Below are 22149 nucleotides of genomic sequence, written 5' to 3'. Positions count from 1 at the left end.
GGCAGGTATGGCTGTGCATAATATAAATTTCTCCCAAACCACGCATAACAATGTCTTGACGGACAAGGTTGAATGTGAGGCGTGAGCGACTAGCGTGAATGACAAATAACTTCGCTCGCTGTAAATATAAACAACAAACTTATACAGCCACAGAGAGTGTCATGATTTCTCGTACTATTGTTAGTAACTAAGGTTAATTGTTTATCATTTCTTTCATGAACGGGTCAATCGGAAAATACGTGTGCGCGAAGCCCCTTTCCATTGAACAATCAGGGTAGTGATGAAAAGCATTGTTTAGACTTTAGATCATACCAAGGGTGGCCCCATCAAAGTACTAGCACGATATCATTCTACAGCATATCTACTGGTAAGCAGTAACTTTTCTACGCTTGCCAAATAAATAAAACTCTTTTTATTTTGGTTTAAGGAGTACACCATTATGTTTTAGCAGTACACCTTATTCTCATTCATGTTTTTATATTATATGTATTGACAGTATTTCTTTTCGGTAGGTTGCTCGTAATGGCGACGTTTGGATCATTCATCAGATGTCCATTCTGCTTTCGTGAGAATACTGCAATTATTGACTTGAAAGTGCTTCCATGCACGCATGTTCACTGCTCAGCTTGCCTTACATCGAACTATTTAATAAATCATTCTCTGAAGTGTGGAGAGTCACAGTGTGGGTAAGTTTAAGTCTCGAACCATAGCACGAAAAAGGGCTATGCTATTAGCATGTGCTAATAGGATATCTGATATGCAATGCAGTACTGAAACTATTGCTACATAATCATGTCAACTAAAAGTTTTTATTACGCATGAAGAAGAACCGAAATGTGTCAAAGGTGATCAAGTTTGGCTCAAGTCATATTTCAGGACAAAAGGTAGAAGAACAAAACTCCAACCCAAATATTTTGGGCCTTACCGCATTACAAAATCTCTACCCTATCAAACATACGACATGTTACGAAATGGAAAATTGTCGGTACAGCATGAAGGCAAGATTAAACTATATCACAAAGCTGGTGAAAACGCTTCTCTAGGAGAAAACACTCAAGCCCATGGACAAAGTTTGGCGAAGAGTGAGGAAGATACAGCAACCTGTCTTGGGCCTGAACCACAAATGGCAGAAACGTCGATCAAGCAAACAAGCACTGATGTAAAGCAAAGACCCCTCAGGGTAACCAAGAAGCCAATGCACCTACAAAACTATTGGCTCAACAAAATGCAAGCAGACGATGACAATCCATCAACTATTCTGGGACAAAATATTATCTTAGGAGGGGCAGGGTAATAAACAAAGTTGGCAATAAGTACGACACAGAGTTCCCACCATTGTCCTCGCGGAAGAGAGCTCTTGAGATGGAAATGGTGGCCCTGAAGAGGGCTGAGATGGGAGAGGGAGATAAATGAAGTTACTATTAGGTTTTACCCGTATTTATAGGCTGCCACCATGCGTAATAGACTTGCTGACTCTATGTGCCTATATTACATAGTATGTGATTTGATTTAACGTCATTTATTCAAATTTGAATAATTAATTACAATGCGCCCGCTTAACGCGTGTTCATTGTAGTATATATGTATGTGTCATGATAGCAAATTTTTTATGTTAACCATTTATTATCATAGGGCCTACTGTTTTAAGACTTACATGTTAATATATAAATACTCAAAGAATTGTTAATACGCGTAATACGCGATTAGTAGGTGACAAATCTTATTGCTTTTGTGTTGTAAATATTTTATTGTGGCAACAGTTGACCTAATAATTGTTCAGCTAATGAACTGTGGATTCTTCCCTTAGTTTGTAACCTTTCAGTTTTGTCATTGCTGGTGTGTTACTCTTTGCACTGTGAGTTATAGTACCAATAAGGATACTACATTCTTCAACTATAGCTCTGCTTGATTTTTCAAGGGAACGTAGCATATAAAATTCTTGTCACTGTTTTTGACTAACATTGTGATGTCAGCCAGCGTATCATAGTTGAATTCACTATGAATGCTTTTGACCAAACATCAAGAATTACTGGAATTGGCTTACCAGAATGTAGAAGTTTGGAGAAGGCACCCACGAGTCTGTTATGGGCTCACTATCTAGTCTGTTTATTGGCTCGACCTTGAGTCTGTTTATCGGCTCGCCCTCGAGTCTGTCTATCGGCTTGCCTTCTAGTCTGTTTATCGGCTCGCCCTTGAGTCTGTTTATCGGCTTTCAAATCTGTTTATCAGCCCGCCCTTTAGTCGGTTTATCAGCTCACCGTCGAGTCTGTCTATCAGCTTGTCTTCAAGTCTATTCATCGGCTTGCCCTCGAATCAGTCTATGTGCTCACCCTTAAATCTGTTTATCGGCTCGCCCTCGAGCCTGTTTATCCGCTCGCCCTTGAGTATGTTGCGGGCTCACCCTTGAGTTGGGAGTTGTCTACCCTGGCCTAGTAGGGTTTACTTCGCGCGCTAATGAAATATATTTCTTACTGTTAACGTGATTTTCAGCCTCGAGGTTAGTGTCATTGACTTTTTATTGATGCATGATTCATTGTCCATATGTTCTTTCTATTTTAGAAAGGTGTTCGAGGTATACCCAGACACTCTACCTGCATCTAATGCGAATCTAAGCAATAAGGAATTTTGCAATGTTTGCGTGAAAAAGAAAGCACCTCTTGAAGGGATTGCTTCCTGCACAGCATGTTCTAGAATATTTAACGACAAGACCCCCTCGGTAAGTTTATACAGTGATGGTGGGTTTTGCATCAGCATATCTTTAGAGGTTAATCCATCCAATAATTTATAGAATACATTTAAAATTTTATTATAATCGAAACCTGTAGCTTGCTTTGAATCCTTTTATCTTAGTCAACATTTGTGTGATAATTAAACACTGCCAAATGATCATAGCATTTGTGAACATGAACAGGCTAACAACGATAGCATTGAGAAAGCATGTTAACACTTGGAAGACATCCTGCTGTGCAGAGAAAGCATGTTAACACTTGGAAGACATCCTGCTGTGCATACAAGCGGTTTCCTTGATCATAGACCATATTAACAACTTTTCATCGACTGTGGCACCACTTAGAATAGCATAATTCCTCTGAACTGAAGATCATACTGAAGCTCCGAGCTTGCAGAGAAGCATGTAGAGAATAGAAATGAAATAGAGTAAATAGCTTTTTTCACACTTTTTCAAAGAAGGGGTGTTTTAGAGACTTCTCAGGTTCATGCTTGAGAAGTTGGTAGGTGTGAAAGTCAAATCCAATCTTTACCACAGCATAATTTAGCTCATACAAGGAAAATGAATATTCTCATTTAGAGAATTCCTACTCATTGTAAATTTAGTCAATAGCCATGCATTATATATTAGTCCTGATTTGAAGTTTGTAAACAAAATCGCTGTAATATTATGTTTTTGAGTGATCATGTAGGCTAAATTTTCAACATTTCATCTTTTAATGGTTAAAAACAATAATCTGTACAGATAGGATCACGCTACATACATTTATATTTTAACATTTGTATATATAAATACAGTCATATACATGTATATATGATATATATTAGTTGATAAGGTCATCTGATTTTGTCATAACTTTTACTTTTTAAATGTACGTACTGTATCTCTTTAGTTTCTAGAATGCTTTTGCACTGTCAAATGGATTTGTGCTTTCTCTCTCTCACCAGTTAGAAGACCAAGGCTTTCTCTCAGAGACAGGAACTTGTGACAATCATAAAGGGCAAATTTACAAGATGGCATGCAAAGTTTGTCATGCCCTCAAGTGTCAGAATTGTCCCTCCTTGTTGAATGACTGTGAAAATGGTAGGCTCATGCCATGATGATTATCAATGATACCTTCGATATCTTATATATCTTATATTTCATTTTACATAAATTGTCTTACTGGGCGATGATGAAGTGGAACCTTCTGTTAATATCATGCCGTTAGGTCTAGTTAGGTTAGGTTGCCGTTAGGTTAGTGTGTAAAACTAGCACCCAGGTAGTTTCATGTGCTGTAAGACATGGTCAGGTGTACCAACAAAGCACAGAGAATTACTATCTGCACGATATTTTTATACACCAGTGTACACTCTAACGTCTGCACTAGTTGATTAGTGCAGACGTTAGAGTGTTAGACTACTACGATGTGTCTCATAAGTTCTGCATAGCGCAATCTTTTATCGCAGTCCTAAATTCGGACGGACAGACAGACCCTGCGTTTATTATAGTCAATATTGTACCCTGGCAGTCCTTAGTACTCTGGAGATTGTCAGGTGTAACAACTATACACCCAGTTATCCCAATACGCAGCATTGTTGCCAAATAGTGCGGATGGTAGTGCACCTAGATGCTAAGCCGAAAGTTCGAATATGGTGTGATACGATCTTTTTACCCGACATCCAACATTGGTTACGGACAGATTGACACTGCTCTTATTATAGTAAAGATGGTTACTAAATTTAATGTCGTGTGAAGAATTAGTTTTTATTTTACTAGCTAAAATGTGCACGAATGTTTGGTCGTGGCTCATAATACAATGACGGTCTCAATCAGTCATTTGTTGATATGCAGAACTAGTACCCTGGCGGTCTCGGGTGCCGCTGAAGCACGGCGTACAAATATGTGCACAGTAATTCTAAAACAATCCAAGTCAAACAATCGGTGCTAGTAACGCGCTGGGTAGCAAAGCTGAGTGTTGAAAACGCATCCTGTTTTCCCACCTTCTAGTCGTGGCTTCAGACAGATGGACACGCTCACATTGTAGCAAAGACTGTGTGTGGTCATCTAGGACAGCTGAATAATGCATTGATGTCGTTTGAACCTTACATATGCAACATAATGCAAAAACTGGTAGCTAAACATTTCAGTTATCCATTGAATGAAGTCATTGCCATGGTAGAAGTTCTACCTTCACTTGCATCTCCTTTGCTTATTTCTAACAACATCACTCTTTTCACGAGTTTGTAAATTTCTAAAAATTAAAATATTCTAGTTAAGTACTTCATCAATGCACGTTTCCGCTGTTACATGTCATAAAAATATTTATCACAAGGAGTCAAGAATTTTTCGTAAAATTTTTTAGTATTAGTACTAGTAGTAAATTTTTAGTAAAAATACCAAGTAGTGCAGTATTACTAAAAAAAGTTTAGTTAATGATTCAACAATAAGAAATTTTTGTTATTTTTCACATTATTTTATGAGCGAGATAAAAACAGATGGCTGGGTGTTTTAGGTACATCACACACGCTTCTACCATTGAACCACCTCATCTCCATGATGTTCGATGAAAAAATCAGACAGCAGATGACAACTAGAGAGAAAAGCTTTGAAGCACTATTCAAGGAGGCCTCTAGAGTCAGCGCAATAGAGGCTGTCAGAACTGCTGACATGGTTGATTTGATTCATCAAATTTCAAATGATCAGGTGATCGCTTGTGATAGTTTTATTTACTTAGTGCGGTTTTTATATTACGGTTGGGGGCGTAATAGCATTACCTGAGTTTATAAAAGATAAAGTTAAAGTTACCTGCCAAAGCTTTCTTTCGCAGTTATGAAACTAGCATTCCTCTTGAGACAGACTATTCGCTGTCGGTCATTTCAACAGAGATACAATCAGCAAGCTTTTTCAAATTCAGCACCAAAAATAATTTTTTGGACCACTTCACCAGATAAGAGGTCTATTCATGAGTTCTACTTAATTAAAAGCATCTGAAATGATTTGAAAGTATTTATTTTAGCCTATGGTCTTTTCGCAGAACTTTAGCTTTTTTCATGATATCATCAGCGAACTTTGCCCACATCTGTTATGGTGTTTGATAGGCGTGTGGATGTTAATGATACTCTTCAAAGTCTGATGGTGCGTCTCAAAATCTTTACTATAATAAGAGTCGTGTGTGTCCGTGTGTCTGAAGCCAAGCTGAGAGCGTTAGAAAAAAAGATAATTTTGCACAGGACTCGAACCCAGGGCATCAGATGCTAAGGCAAGCGCACTACCAGTTCACCACTCGGTCACTTTACCACTTCATACGTATTTTATCTACATACTGATTACTCATGACGATCTCTCACAGTGCACCCGACTGTCAAACATACTAATCTTCATAACTCTCTTAGATAGCCTCTATTTTTAACATTCATATTTATTATTTATCCATTTGTTTGCTCACATTTCTTTAGTTATATTTTATTTCTTCATCCACATATTTTCTTGGATTGCGAGATACGATTAGAGTGCTCATGACTTCGCTATGAGTTATTGAAAACAAATGTCAATTGTGATACGCATTTGTTCATGTCTGCAGTTCAGTCTCTGTAATTGTGCCACCTCTCTTGATAAAAGACAATGGTTCGCTAACGAATACTCCGTAAGCTGATGTCATACTGAAGTCAGCAAGCCTTGCATACATAGGTGCATACGCTCATTGCACTGCATACGCTATGCTGTATATTCTGTTGCATTTACTGAGTGCTCTTAAGTTAAATTATGTACATGTATAATCAAGCGGCTGGTGATTTGAAATACATGCAAAAAGAGAGCAGGTGCTAAACCATCATTACTGACACATACATGTATGTATACATACATGTACATGTGTACATGTATGTATACATGTACATGTGTACATTTATGTATGCATACATGTACACATGTATACATGTATGTATACATGTACACATGTATACATGTATGTATACATGTACACATGTATACATGTATGTATGTATGCATACATGTACACATGTACATGTATGTATACATGTACATGTGTACATGTATACATACATGTACACATGTACATGTATGCATAGATACATGTACATGTATGTATACATGTACATGTGTACATGTATACATACATGTACACATGTACATGTATGCATAGATACATGTACATGTATGTATACATGCATACGTATGTGTGCATGTGTACATGTATACATACGTACATGTATGATGAATCGTGGTTACATTCTCGGCAGCAGGAATTTTTCCTTATTAAAGGTTGACCTGCAACAAAATTCGCATTACAGTTTTTTGGTATCAAATGATTCACCATGTTTTACTCTGTTGTGCTGTAGATGCAAAATATGTTGAAATGTGATTACAAGCTCTTAAAAGCTAAAAAATGAACAGTTAATCGCCGCCATCACGAAACCGCCGTATATTAGAATCTCTTTCCAGAACAGCCCAAATGGGACGTATTTGTGAAACTATAATATAATATTACTATAGTATAATATTTATGAAACTTTATTACCAAGAAGTATAAAGCCATTCAAGTTTCAACTATTGTGCCATTAATAAAGTTAAGTTCTGGCAGCCATTTTTATTTCTCAGTCGATTAGAAGTGCCATTAGTATTTTAGCTCTTGGATGTAAGTAAAATCTTAGTCTTACTAAGATCTACATTTACTTCATGTACACATCATTTTACTAAGTCTTACTTAATCTAAGTATTTTATCTCGAAAACTAATTGTCCAATCAATTTGAAACTGCTATTCCTGTAGATCTGAAACTGTAGATCCTATGCTAGTAGATCCTATGCTAGTAGATCCCATGCTAGTAGATCCTATGCTAGTAGATCCTATGCTAGTAGATCCTATGCTAGTAGATCCTATGCTAGTAGATCCTATGCTAGTAGATCCTATGCTAGTAGATCCCATGCTAGTAGATCCTATGCTAGTAGATCCTATGCTAGTAGATCCTATGCTAGTAGATCCTATGCTAGTAGATCCTATGCTAGTAGATCCCATGCTAGTAGATCCTATGCTAGTAGATCCTATGCTAGTAGATCCTATGCTAGTAGATCCTATGCTAGTAGATCCTATGCTAGTAGATCCTATGCTAGTAGATCCCATGCTAGTAGATCCTATGCTAGTAGATCCTATGCTAGTAGATCCTATGCTAGTAGATCCTATGCTAGTAGATCCTATGCTAGTAGATCCTATGCTAGTAGATCCATGGTCGAGCCCCAAATTATGAAAATCTTACAAGGCGTCAGCTACAAATAAATTTCAAGTGTCTCCTGGGAATTACATAGAGCTACTACTATTGCAATTGTTAGGCATTAAAAAAGATATTATGCAGTTAATTTTCATTCGATATAATGTATCGCCATTGTTTTCACTATTTTGTTCGACTAACAGGAGTTTGATTTTTTTATGGTGATTGCAAGCAAGACTTGCACATGGTCACCAATGATGCTAACTTACAAACTAAAGAGCAGAGGCACACGAGCTTTTGTTTTTTTTTTACATAGAACCGCTTACTGGTTGTTCTTTGCTCTGGGGAAAGTTTCTTCTCACATGATACACTCAGCGGCTGTGTAACAATGGTAATCTTCCACGATGGTTGGCAGAAGTAAAGAATACATGTTATCTTTCGATTAAAACTGATTGTAAATTGGATGTGGATTAAATGTGCTCTTTAAAATGACAGATGACAACTCCTTAATGTATGTCAGAAGGTTTAAACTTTCGTTAAGTTATAAAATTGTAAGATAGCTTTTTAATCGAACTCGGCTCTGAATTTATACCGATTTCATATTGTTGGTTGTCGCTTACCAATGTTTTGGTGGACAGATAAGCTGGTTGTAGACGATCTTAAAGGTTGACTTGCAACAAAATTCGCATTACAGTTATTTGATATTAAAAGATTCACCATGTCTTACTCTGCTGTGTTGTAGGTGCAAAATATGTGGAAATGTGATTACAAGCTCTTAAAAGCTAAAAAATGAACAGTTAATCGCAGCCATCACAAAGCTGCCGTAGATTAGAATCACTTTCCTAAACGGCTCAAACGGGACGTAGTTGTACAAGATAGCTTCTGTTTACACTTTCACGCAACCTCATTCGTCGAAATATTTTCACAAATATACTTCACGCATTCAATAAAACCATGTCTATTGTTCTTACGCATCTATTTTATCGTCATTGTAATGCTGTAACGTTCAGCACTGATATCTTATAACCTACAGCAAAAATTCGTTTAATTTTTTAACCTTAGCTCGAATGAGTACATATCATTGTCTGATAAGCATGCCGAGCCTGTTGGTCACTTGTGATTATCGAAAAATGCTGCAGAAATCTTTGGCGAAGTATGGGTCACATGGCCAGATTCCGACTAGATGATTAGACCAAGCCGAAACAAAACTGTAAAGTAGCGAGCATCTATATATTTGATACGGGGTCTTCGGTAAAACCCGAAGTGTTTGTCATAAACTAGTGCTACAAGAAGTTTTATATCAAGTCTTTTATTGGTCTTTCAATTTACGTGAGAACATCACATGACAAAACAATAACCAAATGAGAGAAACGTCAGATAAATAAACTGATTCCTATCTACGGCGGTTTCGTGATGGCTGCGATCAACTGTTTATTTTTGAGCTTTTAAAAGCTTGTAATCACATTTCCACATATTTTGCACTTACAACACAGCAGAGTAAGACATAGTGAATTTTTTGATACCAAATGACTGTAATGTGAATTTTGTTGCAAGTCATCCTTTAAGTTTCTTAAATTTACTGAGAAGCTGGAATTTTAAGTTTCTCAAATTAAGTTATGCTGATTATGATTGGCTTGTCAATTTAAATGGTTATCATGTTTTCCAAATGCTTAAAATGATTGATTTTTCATGCTAAATACGTTCATGAATACTTACATGTAGGAGAGGAGGAATGTTAATGTACCTCAATTGAAGTCACAGTATAAGAAGATGGAAGATCGGGTGTTAATGAGTGGACAGAGATCACAAAGTGCTCTCTCAGAATTTATGGATGTAGTACTTAGGCAGTGGCAGCAACTCTGTAACCAAAGGCAGCATTTGGAATGGAGATTCAAACGGTCTGTTCCCGTGAGTTTATTACTTTCTTCCTATTATCCGTGCGTCAGGTAACGCTTATAGTGTTCAGCGTCCCACTGTCTTTGCCTGCAGTACTGATGAGGAACATACTGTATTATAATGATATGTCTACCACTAGAGGGCGCTAATGTCAGTATTAATAATAATAATAATCTGTCTACCACTAGAGGGCGCTAGTATCAGTATTATTAATAATAATCAGTCTACCACTAGAGGGCGCTAATATCAATATTAATAATAGTAATCTGTCTACCACTAGAGGGCGCTAATATCAATATTAATAATAGTAATCTGTCTACCACTAGAGGGCGCTAATATCAATATTAATAATAGTAATCTGTCTACCACTAGAGGGTGCTAATATCAGTATTAATAATAATAATCTGTCTACCACTAGAGGGCGCTAATATCAGTATTAATAATAATAATCTTTCTACCACTAGAGGGCGCTAATATCAATATTAATAATAGTAATCTGTCTACCACTAGAGGGCGCTACTATCAATATTAATAATAGTAATCTGTCTACCTCTAGAGGGCGCTAATATCAGTGTTAATAATAATAATCTGTCTACCACTAGAGGGTGCTAATATCAGTATTAATAATAATAATCTGTCTACCTCTAGAGGACGCTAATATCAGTGTTAATAATAATAATCTGTTTACCACTAGAGGGTGCTAATGTCAGTATTAATAGTAATAATAATCTTTCTACCACTAGAGGGCGCTAATATCAGTAATAATAATAATAATCTGTCTACCACTAGAGGGTGCTAATATCAGTATTAATAATCTGTCTACCACTAGAGGGCGCTAATATCAGTAATAATAATAATAATCTGTCTACCACTAGAGGGTGCTAATATCAGTATTAATAATAATAATCTGTCTACCACTAGAGGGTGCTAATATCAGTATTAATAATAATAATCTGTCTACCACTAGAGGGCGCTAATATCAGTATTAATAATAATAATCTGTCTACCACTAGAGGGCGCTAATATCACTGCTAATAATAATAAGAAAATGTCTGCTACTAGCAAGCACTCGGATCAGTACTAATAATATGAGATGTTTACCACTAGAGGGCGCTAAAATCAGAACTAACGCCCATAAGTATGACGATATATCTATGATGGTATGATGATATATCTACTAACAGGATCAGTACTGATAGTGATAATAATAGTAATAATGAGAACTCTACCGCTAGAGGAAACAATAGCTGTGGTAGTGAAATATCTGTCGCCAGGAAATCATTGATAACAATATTTACTGTAAAACGAGCCATGTCCGTATTTTGGTTCGAAGCCATGGTCGTTTGTGAGGGAAAAAGATTGCATCACATGAGATTAGAACTCAGACTTTCAGCTTAGCAGCCACAATTATGCGCTCAACCATCTGTACCAATCCAACACTCAATTAGCATTGCAGAATAATTGTACATACAGTTATTACACTTAGCCATCTCTTACGGCACTCTGGACTGCAAGGGCACTAGTATTAGTACCGTATTAGTAGCCTGTATTCCCTAGATGCAAGTTGGGGCGGCCAATGTTAAGACATTTTTTATCGATATATATAAACCATGAAAAATGTAGTCATGAATATAAAAAAAGACTATTGAATGCTATGACTAAAACGTTAAAGAGCATTGGCGGAACATTGTTGCAGAACATTGTTCATGCAACAATGTTTTTTAAAAACAAGCACAGCTTTGGCTTACAGCGATTGAACCAGACATCATCCTTGATCTTTGAGGGGTTGCTCACGCACACAAAATTTTGAGCAGTTAAAAAGACTTTAGGGAATCAGTCAAGAAAAGGAAATAGAGAGCTGAGGAGAGGAAACGATTAGCTGAATAGACAATAGGATATGGAGTAAATTGATGTACCATCACATCAAGTAAGGTGAACAACCAGGCCATGATCAACTCCACAAGTTTATGGAGATGCTATTAGTTGTTGTATACACACCTCTCCTATGCAAGGCGATATCTGAATGAACCTGGGCTACTTTCTTTATACCATACATAGATTGACTATATATATATATATATATAAAGTTTAAAAATATAGTCGAACCTCTACTTACGATCCCTTCTTGATATGAATTTTTCGGCAAGTCGTGTTTCACTTCAGCATATATTGATGTTGACACAATTATAATGATTTCTATCATATGTCATCCAAATTTTTTAAAAACATCTAAACATTGTAAGTAAACATGAAAAACTTGTTAAAGATTAAAACTTTGAAATAATAAAAATGTAATCTGTACATGTAGGTTTACGAATAACACAAATACTAGCTTCATGCCTTGTTTCCAAATCATATCTACATCTCGTTGCGAATGTATCAAGACTCTGTGCTTATGGTTAACTAAATTATGCCTATAAAAACTAGCAAAGTCTTACTGTAGTTATACAAACCAAGTTTATACATTTCAATTACCATAAAACCTCTATTTAAATGCCACCTCTATTTGACCGTCACTGTAGAATTGAAAAATAGAGTGCCACCATTTAATAGAACGCCACTTTTATTTGACCTAATTGAACTATTTTCAGACTATAACTTGTGCTTAGCGGGCATACGGCTAAAAGTTTATCATAGTTATCGCAACAAGATTTTAAATATCAAGGTGTAAATGTTTTACTCGAGTAAAAAATTGTTTAGGTGGTGACAATGACTAGTTTAGCAGTGCAGAAGAAGAGTTGAGGTCAGCAGACATTGTGGTATTGAATAGCCAAAAGAAAAGGAAACGGTTCCATACGAAAGCAGCAATCAGAATGCAAACTGCTGAGCAAACGATATAAAAAAAATTTTTTTTTTCAAAAATGTTAATTGTTTTAGCACATATTATAGTTTGTTTGTAACTTATTTTTGAATATATACCTGTATTTGTAGCGTTTGATAGATTATTATTATATAACTTTAAAACTTGCAGATTTATAACATGTTATTTGATAGCATCATTGCGGTTATATATACTCGGCTTACAACAAATCGACTCTCATAACTCATATTCTATTGCACTTAAAAAGCCAGTTTTGGCTGCAACTTGTAGTAAACTTATTAATAAGTGCAATGAGCTTTGATGCAACATGGCCAGGTTATCAGATGTAAAATGGCCAGGTTATCAGCTGATATGATATGAAGCCCCTTGCTGAACTTGGGTGGTCAGATCCTTCAAATTGTCTAACCACTTTTTCAGACTTGGCAAATATGCGTTGCAAGATAGTTTGTAATAGGCCTTTGATCATCCTTAGATAGTGCCTTCAGCTTCAATTACAGGGTTGTCATCTCATTAAAATGCTCTAGTCATTGAATGCATACACAGGATGTAAAAGCACTGCTAAGAAATGTAGTTATAAAATGAGAATATGCCTTTAAATTTACAATGAAATAAAAAATTGAAAGCCCCAACAAATTGCAACGCAAGCTATAAGATCATCGTAGGTAATTGCAAGCAATTTTGCAAGCACTACCCTCTATTTAAATGTCACCTCTAATAAAATGCCACCAGAGGGGCAGAGTTGGAAAATAGAGCGCCTTGGCATTCAAATAAACGTTTTACGATAGTTTTAATCAATCTGAGCATCATTCAATTAATGTTTGTTGGATAAGCAATGTGTGCAATCGTAATTATTATACCATCGCGTAGAGTAAAGTCAAAGTATTTTATTGAGCTTACCGACTAGTTCTTATAGCAATTTGAACAATTTTTATAAACAATTAGGAGTGTTTAATATATAATGGAGTTACGTTTTTTCTTTGACAATGGTTGCACAACTCCAACACATGAACCTGTTTGTCACCATTTTGATAGATTCAATATTGGAGATTGGGTTATTAGCCATTCTCTACCCTGCATGATTGCGGGAAAGTTTTGCAGTGCATTACAACTTCCTAATGCGTAGCTGACATTTACTGTTACTACAGCTGCACTTGTACGGCAAATTGCCCTCTGTGACCTACTGCACATTTAGTTCCATGACGCGTTATCTGAAACCCGGCATATCAAGCATACTGCGAATGAGCATTCTTCAAAACTTCAAGTTACATGTGCACTGCAACTGCGCATTAGTATGCAGTTGATACCGTAGATCAACTGAAACTGCTGGCTTTCCAAGCATCTGTACTGTATTGTACAAACTTATCAAATGCTATGTTTAGCAAGCTCATGAACCTGCATTGTAACTTCCATATCATTTCAGTTCAGAGTAGGGAGTCAGGTATTATCACCATCTTAATGAAATTGGGTTACCTGTATTGTATTCCCACTAACATTATATATATTTTAAAACCAAATAAACTATCATTTCAATCATATACTCATTGTGGTCAATATGGTTGCCAACTCATATACAAGTTCAAAGCAGCATTTCGTGTGTTACGTTTGTTATGTTTGTGTTAAAGTCACTCTATACATGAACTTTATTTTGTGATGAGTTTTCATGACAATTTTCCCGAGTTTTCACATAAACGTGCTGCTGTGCATGTATGCAGTGTAATGCAAAATAGACATACTTGAGGACACCCATGCTTGTTCGCTTTGTTGTTTAGTCAGAGACGTTAAGCGAGTGGAATGAGTTTGACAAAATAGTGGAGAAGTTTACGAAGAAGGCATTGCCTACTTTTGTTCTTGCCGGCCAGATTGAGCTCAGCCAAAGAGGTGAGGGCTTTGATTAGTGTGCATATCTAGTGATTATTTTGAGAGAGAGCGGGAAAAAGAAAGCGGAGAGAGAAAGAGTGAAAAAAAGATAGAAAAAGGGTGAGAGAGGGAGAGAAAGAGAGGGAGAAGGAAGAGAGACCAAAGCGAATGAGAGGGAGGGTTTGAGGAAGGACGAAAACAGAAGGAAAAATAAATGGTGAGTGAAAGGTAGAGAGGGGAAGAAAAAGAAAGGCAGAAGAGAAAGAAGAGGGGAGAGTGGGATGAGGAGAGAGAGAAATAGAAAGAGAAGTCATTGCGTTCTTTGTCATAGGGGGAAAAAATTGTATAACAGGATCATCATAACTCGAGGGCGTTGTATAACAGGGTCATCGTAACCCGAGGGCATTCTATAACAGGATTATCGTAACCCGAGGGCACTGTCTAGCAATGAGTGAAAAACTCTTTCTTTCGTTTAGATTAATTGTAAGTTTTCTCTCGACTCGCTGCATCTGTCGTTTCCATATATAGATAAATCTAAGTGTCTGTCTGTCCTCATATATCCAATTGATAGCGATTGTTTAAAATACAGACCATGAAAGTCTAGCCCAGCAAAAGCTTTTGTACCCTTCAATTATTCCAAAGAGTGATGAGGTAGCTACATGGTTAGTGGTAGTGCGTTTGGCTTCACATCTGCGCGTCTGAATGTACAGGTTTGATTCCTGCGAGGAGCGATTGTTTTTCTGATAACTTTAGCATGGCTTCGGACAAACAAGGCTTTTACTATAATAAAGATTGCAATGTTAGCTCAAATTTGATTAAAAATAAATGTTTTATGCAAATTTTTGTTTGATTCGGGCGTTCGTCTAGTCTTATTCTGTTGGTAGCGAAGCTTATTTTTTGTATAAGCTGTTAAAACTGCTAAGCTGCTAATTTTCTATATAGAAGACACTAAAACTGAGAAGTCTGTAATTACATCAACTCTTGCGAGTAATAAAATAGAAAAGTAACAATAAAACTAACCTTGAACTCATAAAACAAACTCAGCGCAGAGGTTATTGAAAAATAGCAGGTACATAAAGCGTTGTTCGGCATAAAATGGCCAGGTTATCAGCTGATATGATATGAAGCCCCTTGCTGGACTTGGTTGGGCAGATCCGTCAAATTGTCTAACCACTTTTTCATCATATGGCAAGTATGCGTTGTAAGATAGTTTGTAATAGGCCTTTGATCATCCTTAGATAGTGCCTTCAGCTTCAATTGCAGGGTTGTCATCTCATTAAAATGCTCTAGTCATTGAATGCATACACAGGATGTAAAACACTGCTGGTATTTTTTGATTGCACCATTCGTGTCCATAATAGAAGTACTCAAGAAAAACTGTATATAATTGAATTAGGGAAGACCATAAGTATTCGTGGAGACCTACATAAATTCATGAACTTGGAGTTATCCTTTGCATGTCGCTTTCAACGATCCTCTGGTTGACACAGTCATTGCTCTCTCCTCCTCTAGGAAATTACCTGCAGATGAATCTATCAGAAGTACTTTTAGCATTCATAGAGTGCGCTTGGTATAAAAAATTTGGTTATCGTAGTCTACAAACTAAAGGTCTTAGGTCATGGTTATAAATGACACAGCAACACACACACATTTACTGCTGCCAACAAGGCCTACTCAGTTCACCTATTACACACTATCATTTGTCCAACCCATCTAAATAAACTATCATCGCTCTACTCAACATATGAAGAGTGTGTGATTGGAATCTGAGCATGTCCCCATTACTAGTAAATTCAAAAACAGTCAAAATGGAACAGTTAGAGCTAATGGTGGTAAGTGGGTTTAATGAGCTTTTTTGCGCTGTTTGCTTTTAGCTCAACCTTAAAGATAAGATTCTCATTGTCAAGTATATAAGTATGGCCAACTAAAGAGTGTAGTGTGTGTCTTATCAAGGTTTTAGAGTCAAAATGGCGCAGTTGTTAGGTCTGGGGTCAAATGGACCCGAGACTCACAGTTAAAACCACTTTGATGACCAATTTTGATAGCGAAGGTTGGTGCTTCATACATTCAGCCAATTATGTGCCTAGAACACTGTCCTTAACGCTATTGATAAGCTAATCCAATGCATAAAATAAATAACAGACAAAAACAAGATAACAGCTTAACAGGGGAACACTTATTTTGTCCTTTCTCTAAGGTCCCTTCGCCTTTCCAAACACTTGCATCTCCGTGCTTCTGGTATTATCCTTGCACACGGCTATTCGCTTGATGATCGCTGATGAGTAAGGTTCAGTGATGAGTGGGGACCAAAGCTTTCGCCTCCGAGTTTGCCCACTGGTGTACCTTAATTTCTGCCACTAATTCTACCATTGTCACAGTTTAGATTACTCCCCAATGCTTGGTACCTCGTGTGCTAACCCTTGGAAGATCATATGAACAACATAAACTTACAGTTTTTTTTTATGTTTGTAATTTTTTAGGTTCTTTTGTAAGCCTTCAACTGCTGATATATATTTGGTAGATTTGACTCATTCTGAGTTCCAATACTCTAGTGATTGGGTATCCTACGTTCTGTTCAAAAGTAGTTCTATAACTATACATGAATATGAAAAGGGAATATTCAAAGCCACAAAAGAACTCTGCACCAATAATAATAAGTGAAGAGATTATTTAGATCAAAACTTATTTTGAAAGTTGAATTTTCGCTCACTACAAACCTGTTTCACATGTCTTTTGTCAGCTGTCTCTGTTTGTAAATCAAACAAAGACACCTGTTTAGCGACATCGTGAAACAGGTTTATAGTAAAGAAAAATTTGACTTTCCAAATAAATTTTAGTCTATCTATATATATAAATCTCAAAGTTGTTGTGTCTGTCTGTATGTCCGTATGTCTGTATGTGTGTACGTCCTTTGGTATGTCTGTATGTGTGTACGTCCTTTGGTATGTTCGGTTATAACTATTAAAATCTTGGAATGAAAATCTTGCTACGTGCAGGACTACCATTCATGGAGATTTCAACCTCAAGGTTCAAACCACACATTTAATCAATGAGCTATACAGTCCTTAGCATTATACCTCTCTTATCATATTATACCGTATACCATATGCATACGCTAAATGTGCACTTTTGATTATTAACTAATATTACCTTTTACATTTGTGATTTTTTGAACTCATTTGAAGACTAAATATTTGCTCCTATTATCTATTTTTTTAATTTTTAAATGTACCGTTTCAAATGTGCCGCTACACTTCTATTTCCGGTTTCTCGTAAGGTTCAATTGCCATATTGGTAAAGGCTAATAATTTTCACGCAGACATCAGTATTATCTCAAGTAGAAATAGCCTCTACATTCTCTCTCCATTTGGTCAGACAAAGTACCTGACAAAGAAAGTGTGATATCTCATTTTTACATTTGTACCAGTATTGAGCGGTACCAGTATCATCGTATTCAAAGTCTTGATGGATAGCTCTTGGTGGAACAGTTACCTTTTTATACACACGCACTTCTATGCACGAATTGTTATTATTAATTCAACATGTTCAGGATTGTTATTTTGTTTTCTCAGTTTGTATTAATTGTAACGTTACCAAATCGTCTTTTATTGTAATCGTATCAAAACAGACTTAACTTAGCCATTACTTATCTTAACTTACTTAACTTAACTTAGCTATTACTTGATAATTATTTCACATTCATATTTAAACAATGAGTAAGTACAAAGTACATTTAAGTACAAATTTCTAGTTGTTTTATCTTGTTTCTTAATTTATTTGACCTGCACAAAACATTTCCTCACGATATGAAGTTTGAAAGTTACAGTTATTTGAAAAAGTTTGAAAACCTTTTCAGTTGTTTTATTTTTTCTTTTAATTTTTAGGAAGTTTGAAAGTTAGAATAGTAACTGTTGTTATATGTTAAATAAAATAAATTTTCGGTGCAAAAACTTTTATTACTCGGGCAACATCAGGCATTTATCTAGTCTATATATATATATTTATATATATATATGTGGAGGATTTTACTGTGCCACTTTCACGGTTACCCACAAGCCGAGTGATCACGAAGACCGAGTTGTTATCTGAGCATACAATGTATATTTACATGATAAATATATTTGTATTAATACAACAAGGTTCAGCATGCATACATAATTAATAAACAGTATGATAATATAGTGTCTATTGTATGCAGGGAGCTGCGCTGCTCTGCCTGCCTTTCAAATCGTCCTAACTTTTATCTTCTTCGCTCTTTGTTGGCTCCGCCCACTTGCAGTTTCGATTCCCGCTGTAACGTTTTGTGGCTACGTGAACGCGTCACTCCTATCCTTATTGCCGGCCCAGCCTCCGGGCAAGAGGGGAGGCCCGGCCAGACTCTGCTCGTGATGCTCTTCCCTCACATATATATATATATGTGTATATATAACACATATACATGTATATATATATAATATATATATATATAAATCTCAATGTCTGTCATTTGTTCATATGTCTGCATGTCCAGCTATAGATCTTAGAAGGAAAAATTCGTATGGCAGAAGGTTTAATCTTGAAACCTTTCGTTTCCCAGAGTCTTATTACCGGGCAACGCCGAGCATTCAGCTAGTATACGTATATACATACATGAAAGTCAGTGTTGGTTATTAAGTAATCTTACATGGAAGGATTTGCAAGTCTTACTAGATGAGTTGTACAATTTCTCATTAGTAAAACCTTTTAGCAGATTACTTGCTACCTCGGATGTTGTTAATGATATCATTCATATCAAACAGAATGGCAGTTAATACCAAGTTATGAGTTTTAGTTAGCTAATTAGAAGTTGTCCCATCATGCTGTTGAGTCAAAAGGTATTTAAAATCATGCTTAGTAATAGTTGCTCCTCACCATCAGCCACTCCTGTTTTCTGAATTGTCTAAATTCACCTTATGTGATTTTTTACTATCTGATGTTTCCATTCATAGACGAGGAAGGGCGGATTGCATTAGAAACTATTTCATACCGAGACATCATCATCGGAGAAAAGATCAAGCTTCCAAGAAAAATGAATGAATTGACAAACATCCAACTTCCAGCTCGGCCGCTATGCATCTGCGTAGCTGCAGGCAATTCATATGTTGGGCTAGATAATGCCACTGTTTGTAAAATTGACAGCGACTACGCGTTGCATGACTCCTTTATTTCTTCATCGGGACCTGTTGAATCAATCGTTGCACAGAATGACAGGCTCTATACTCTGTCATTCTCCAATCCCTTAGAAGTAAACTTGTATGACATGTCAGGTGAGCATCTTACTAGCTGGCAACACCCTCGACATCGATGCCTCTCCAATATGATGACTATAGTAGCTGATGAGATCGTCATAGTTGATTCGACTAAGAGACAAGTTACTGCATACTCTCTCAACGGAGCCCTTCAACGTCATATGGCTTGCTCTCTGTTGCACCCTGGTCAGATTTCTGTTTGCTCTTTCAACATCACCTCTGTTGTCGTATCTGTATACAAGAAATCCACCGTATTCAGATTTGATGTGAGTACTGGTGAAGTAATGTGGACCGTTTCAGGTTTAGAGTTTCCTTTGGCTATCATGGAGTTCAATGGCTACATACTGCTCACGCAGCGATACCAGCAATCGATCAGCATCTTGAATGGCAGCACAGGTGAGTTGGCCTCAGCTTGGTTCTACTTTCATCTTACATCAATAATCATTTTTAGCATCTTTTGATGCTTCGACTTCGCGTACGACTTCGCGTACAAGGGGTATCCTAGCAGTGCTAGAAAAACTGATTGTCTGAAAGAGCCTTCAATCATCTTTAGAGATTTGATCTACAACCTGTTTACCTGATAGTCAACCATGTCAGTTTTATCTATCAAATATTAATTTAGCTTAAATTTAGTTTAAAACTAAAAGTAGTAACAACAAGTCACCAATCTATTCACTTTTTAAATCTTTAAAGGAAATGACCTCAAAATCAGTAGTATTGCTCTGGTTAGATTTGATCTTCTCATGACTATATGGAACCACAGTATATATGTTTAGTTACTTCGGTTAAATTTGATTTTCTCTTGAATGTACGGAACCACTGCGTATATTTTGGCTGTTTCAATTCTCACCAATTCTTTGCATGCAGCACAAATGCAACGCGTTAAGATTTTGCACTCTAAATGTAATCTTTGGCCCAAAACTTGCGAACCATTTTTACATATGTACATATCGTTGGCTGAGCACAAAATTGTTGTAACTTTGTATAGCACAAAAGAGAGGTTACACCAATTTTGCGCTCAGCCCACGATATGTACATCGAAGTATTAGGCCCGCGTTTAACAAGGAACTACTATTAGCCTGAGACAGTTATTAGTTATTTCTATCGTGTTGCTTTCAAAGTTTTAACGAAAAAAAGCAAAAAGCTTTTGAGTTGGACATCGAGAGAATTGATTGTGATTAATGTAAATGTTTCATGATTAATACGATTTTGTGGTCACTTTGTCCACAAAGGACACATTGTCCAAGCAAAGGTCAAAATGCTTGTAGCTCAGCATTACATCAAGCAGTCTTCTCAGAAGGCCTGTTCGATGAGAATTCACGCAAATTGTTGGCATACGGACTTCCGAGTTCAGCTACGATGTGGTAGCGAAAGCTCCTACTTCGCTCAAACACATTTATCTAGCTGTTAGTATGTTTTTGTAGGTTTTCACGTACAAGCCCTATATGACAAAGAATTAGCTAATGTTTACATCTACAGTTTGGCAGTTTCGGGTACCACCCTGTTAGTTCCCAAGTTTGGACAAGAGAAACTAATCCTTTATCAGTTGGAAATGAGCGAGCGATAGACTTCATGACTCACATAGTTCCTTTTTCTTCTCACAGACTGGATTTATGGTGTGAGTGATATTATTGCTAATGTTCGCTCACCATTCCACACTTTACATATAATTAGAACTATAGAGACAACATGGCAGTTGCCATCTCATGGTAAATTATAATGATTGGCTGGCAATTTTGTGTCATTATGAATTTTATGTTCTGTATAAAAATAATGGTAGCGTAGGCTCAAATTTTGTTCTAAGGACTTATTTGACTAGATTACTTCTATACCGTAAAGGCAATCATCTGCATGCTTCAAGGGCACCCTGATTTACTAGCTGATGTTCTGAAGGCAACCTGTACTTTGAATTAATTTTTAACAATTATCTTTCATCCTTTTATATTCAACTTAGAATAATAATAATAATAATTAATATTCGACTTGCACATGATAGTTAACCTAATAATATTTAGTAAGGAATTTTTAGATGCAATTACAAATGTTCTAGAACTTCAGCTTGGCCCACAATTATTGCACCTTAAAATTGCTCTTCTTTTTCAAAGTAAAGGCATGAGGTATTTTTGCAGATAGGAAGCATGTTGTCTTTGATAGCCCAACAATAGCTAACAAAATTGTGTCTCATAAACTTAAGCGAGAGTGAACCAACTGAAAGCTAAAGTGAAAGTGATAATAAAAAAGAAAGCATTTGTTTATACAAACCAGTAATACTACAGTTTCTGTAGTCAATAAATTAAAGTTAAGTTTGGTTTTTTCTATTTGAAAGCCCAAGGGGTGGGTTTGGGAAAATCTTGAAAAGGATCAAGCAGTTTACA

General features: G+C 36.4%; 1 protein-coding gene across 4 annotated transcripts; it reads left to right on the top strand.

Annotated features, from left to right (window-relative positions):
- Positions 1–214: 214 nt before the first annotated feature.
- LOC137408570 (uncharacterized) lies at positions 215–21733 on the top strand. 4 transcript variants are annotated; one of them, XM_068095148.1, is made up of 7 exons: positions 215–367; positions 513–686; positions 5223–5413; positions 9656–9841; positions 14420–14528; positions 19475–20170; positions 21199–21733. In XM_068095148.1, exons 3-7 carry the CDS (start codon positions 5264–5266, stop codon positions 21339–21341), a joined length of 1284 nt encoding a protein of 427 aa, XP_067951249.1. In that variant the 5' UTR covers positions 215–367; positions 513–686; positions 5223–5263; the 3' UTR covers positions 21342–21733. The 4 variants fall into 4 exon arrangements, with proteins under 4 accessions (XP_067951249.1, XP_067951250.1, XP_067951251.1 ...); XM_068095149.1 differs by lacking the exons at positions 215–367; positions 513–686 and adding an exon at positions 3733–3811 and having other exon boundaries at positions 19475–19960; positions 20075–20170; XM_068095150.1 differs by lacking the exons at positions 215–367; positions 513–686 and adding an exon at positions 3733–3811 and having other exon boundaries at positions 20075–20170.
- Positions 21734–22149: the final 416 nt, after the last annotated feature.

Source organism: Watersipora subatra, chromosome 11 (genome assembly GCF_963576615.1).
Source record: "Watersipora subatra chromosome 11, tzWatSuba1.1, whole genome shotgun sequence".
NCBI lineage: Eukaryota > Metazoa > Bryozoa > Gymnolaemata > Cheilostomatida > Watersiporidae > Watersipora > Watersipora subatra.
This window is presented reverse-complemented; position numbering and strand designations above follow the sequence as displayed.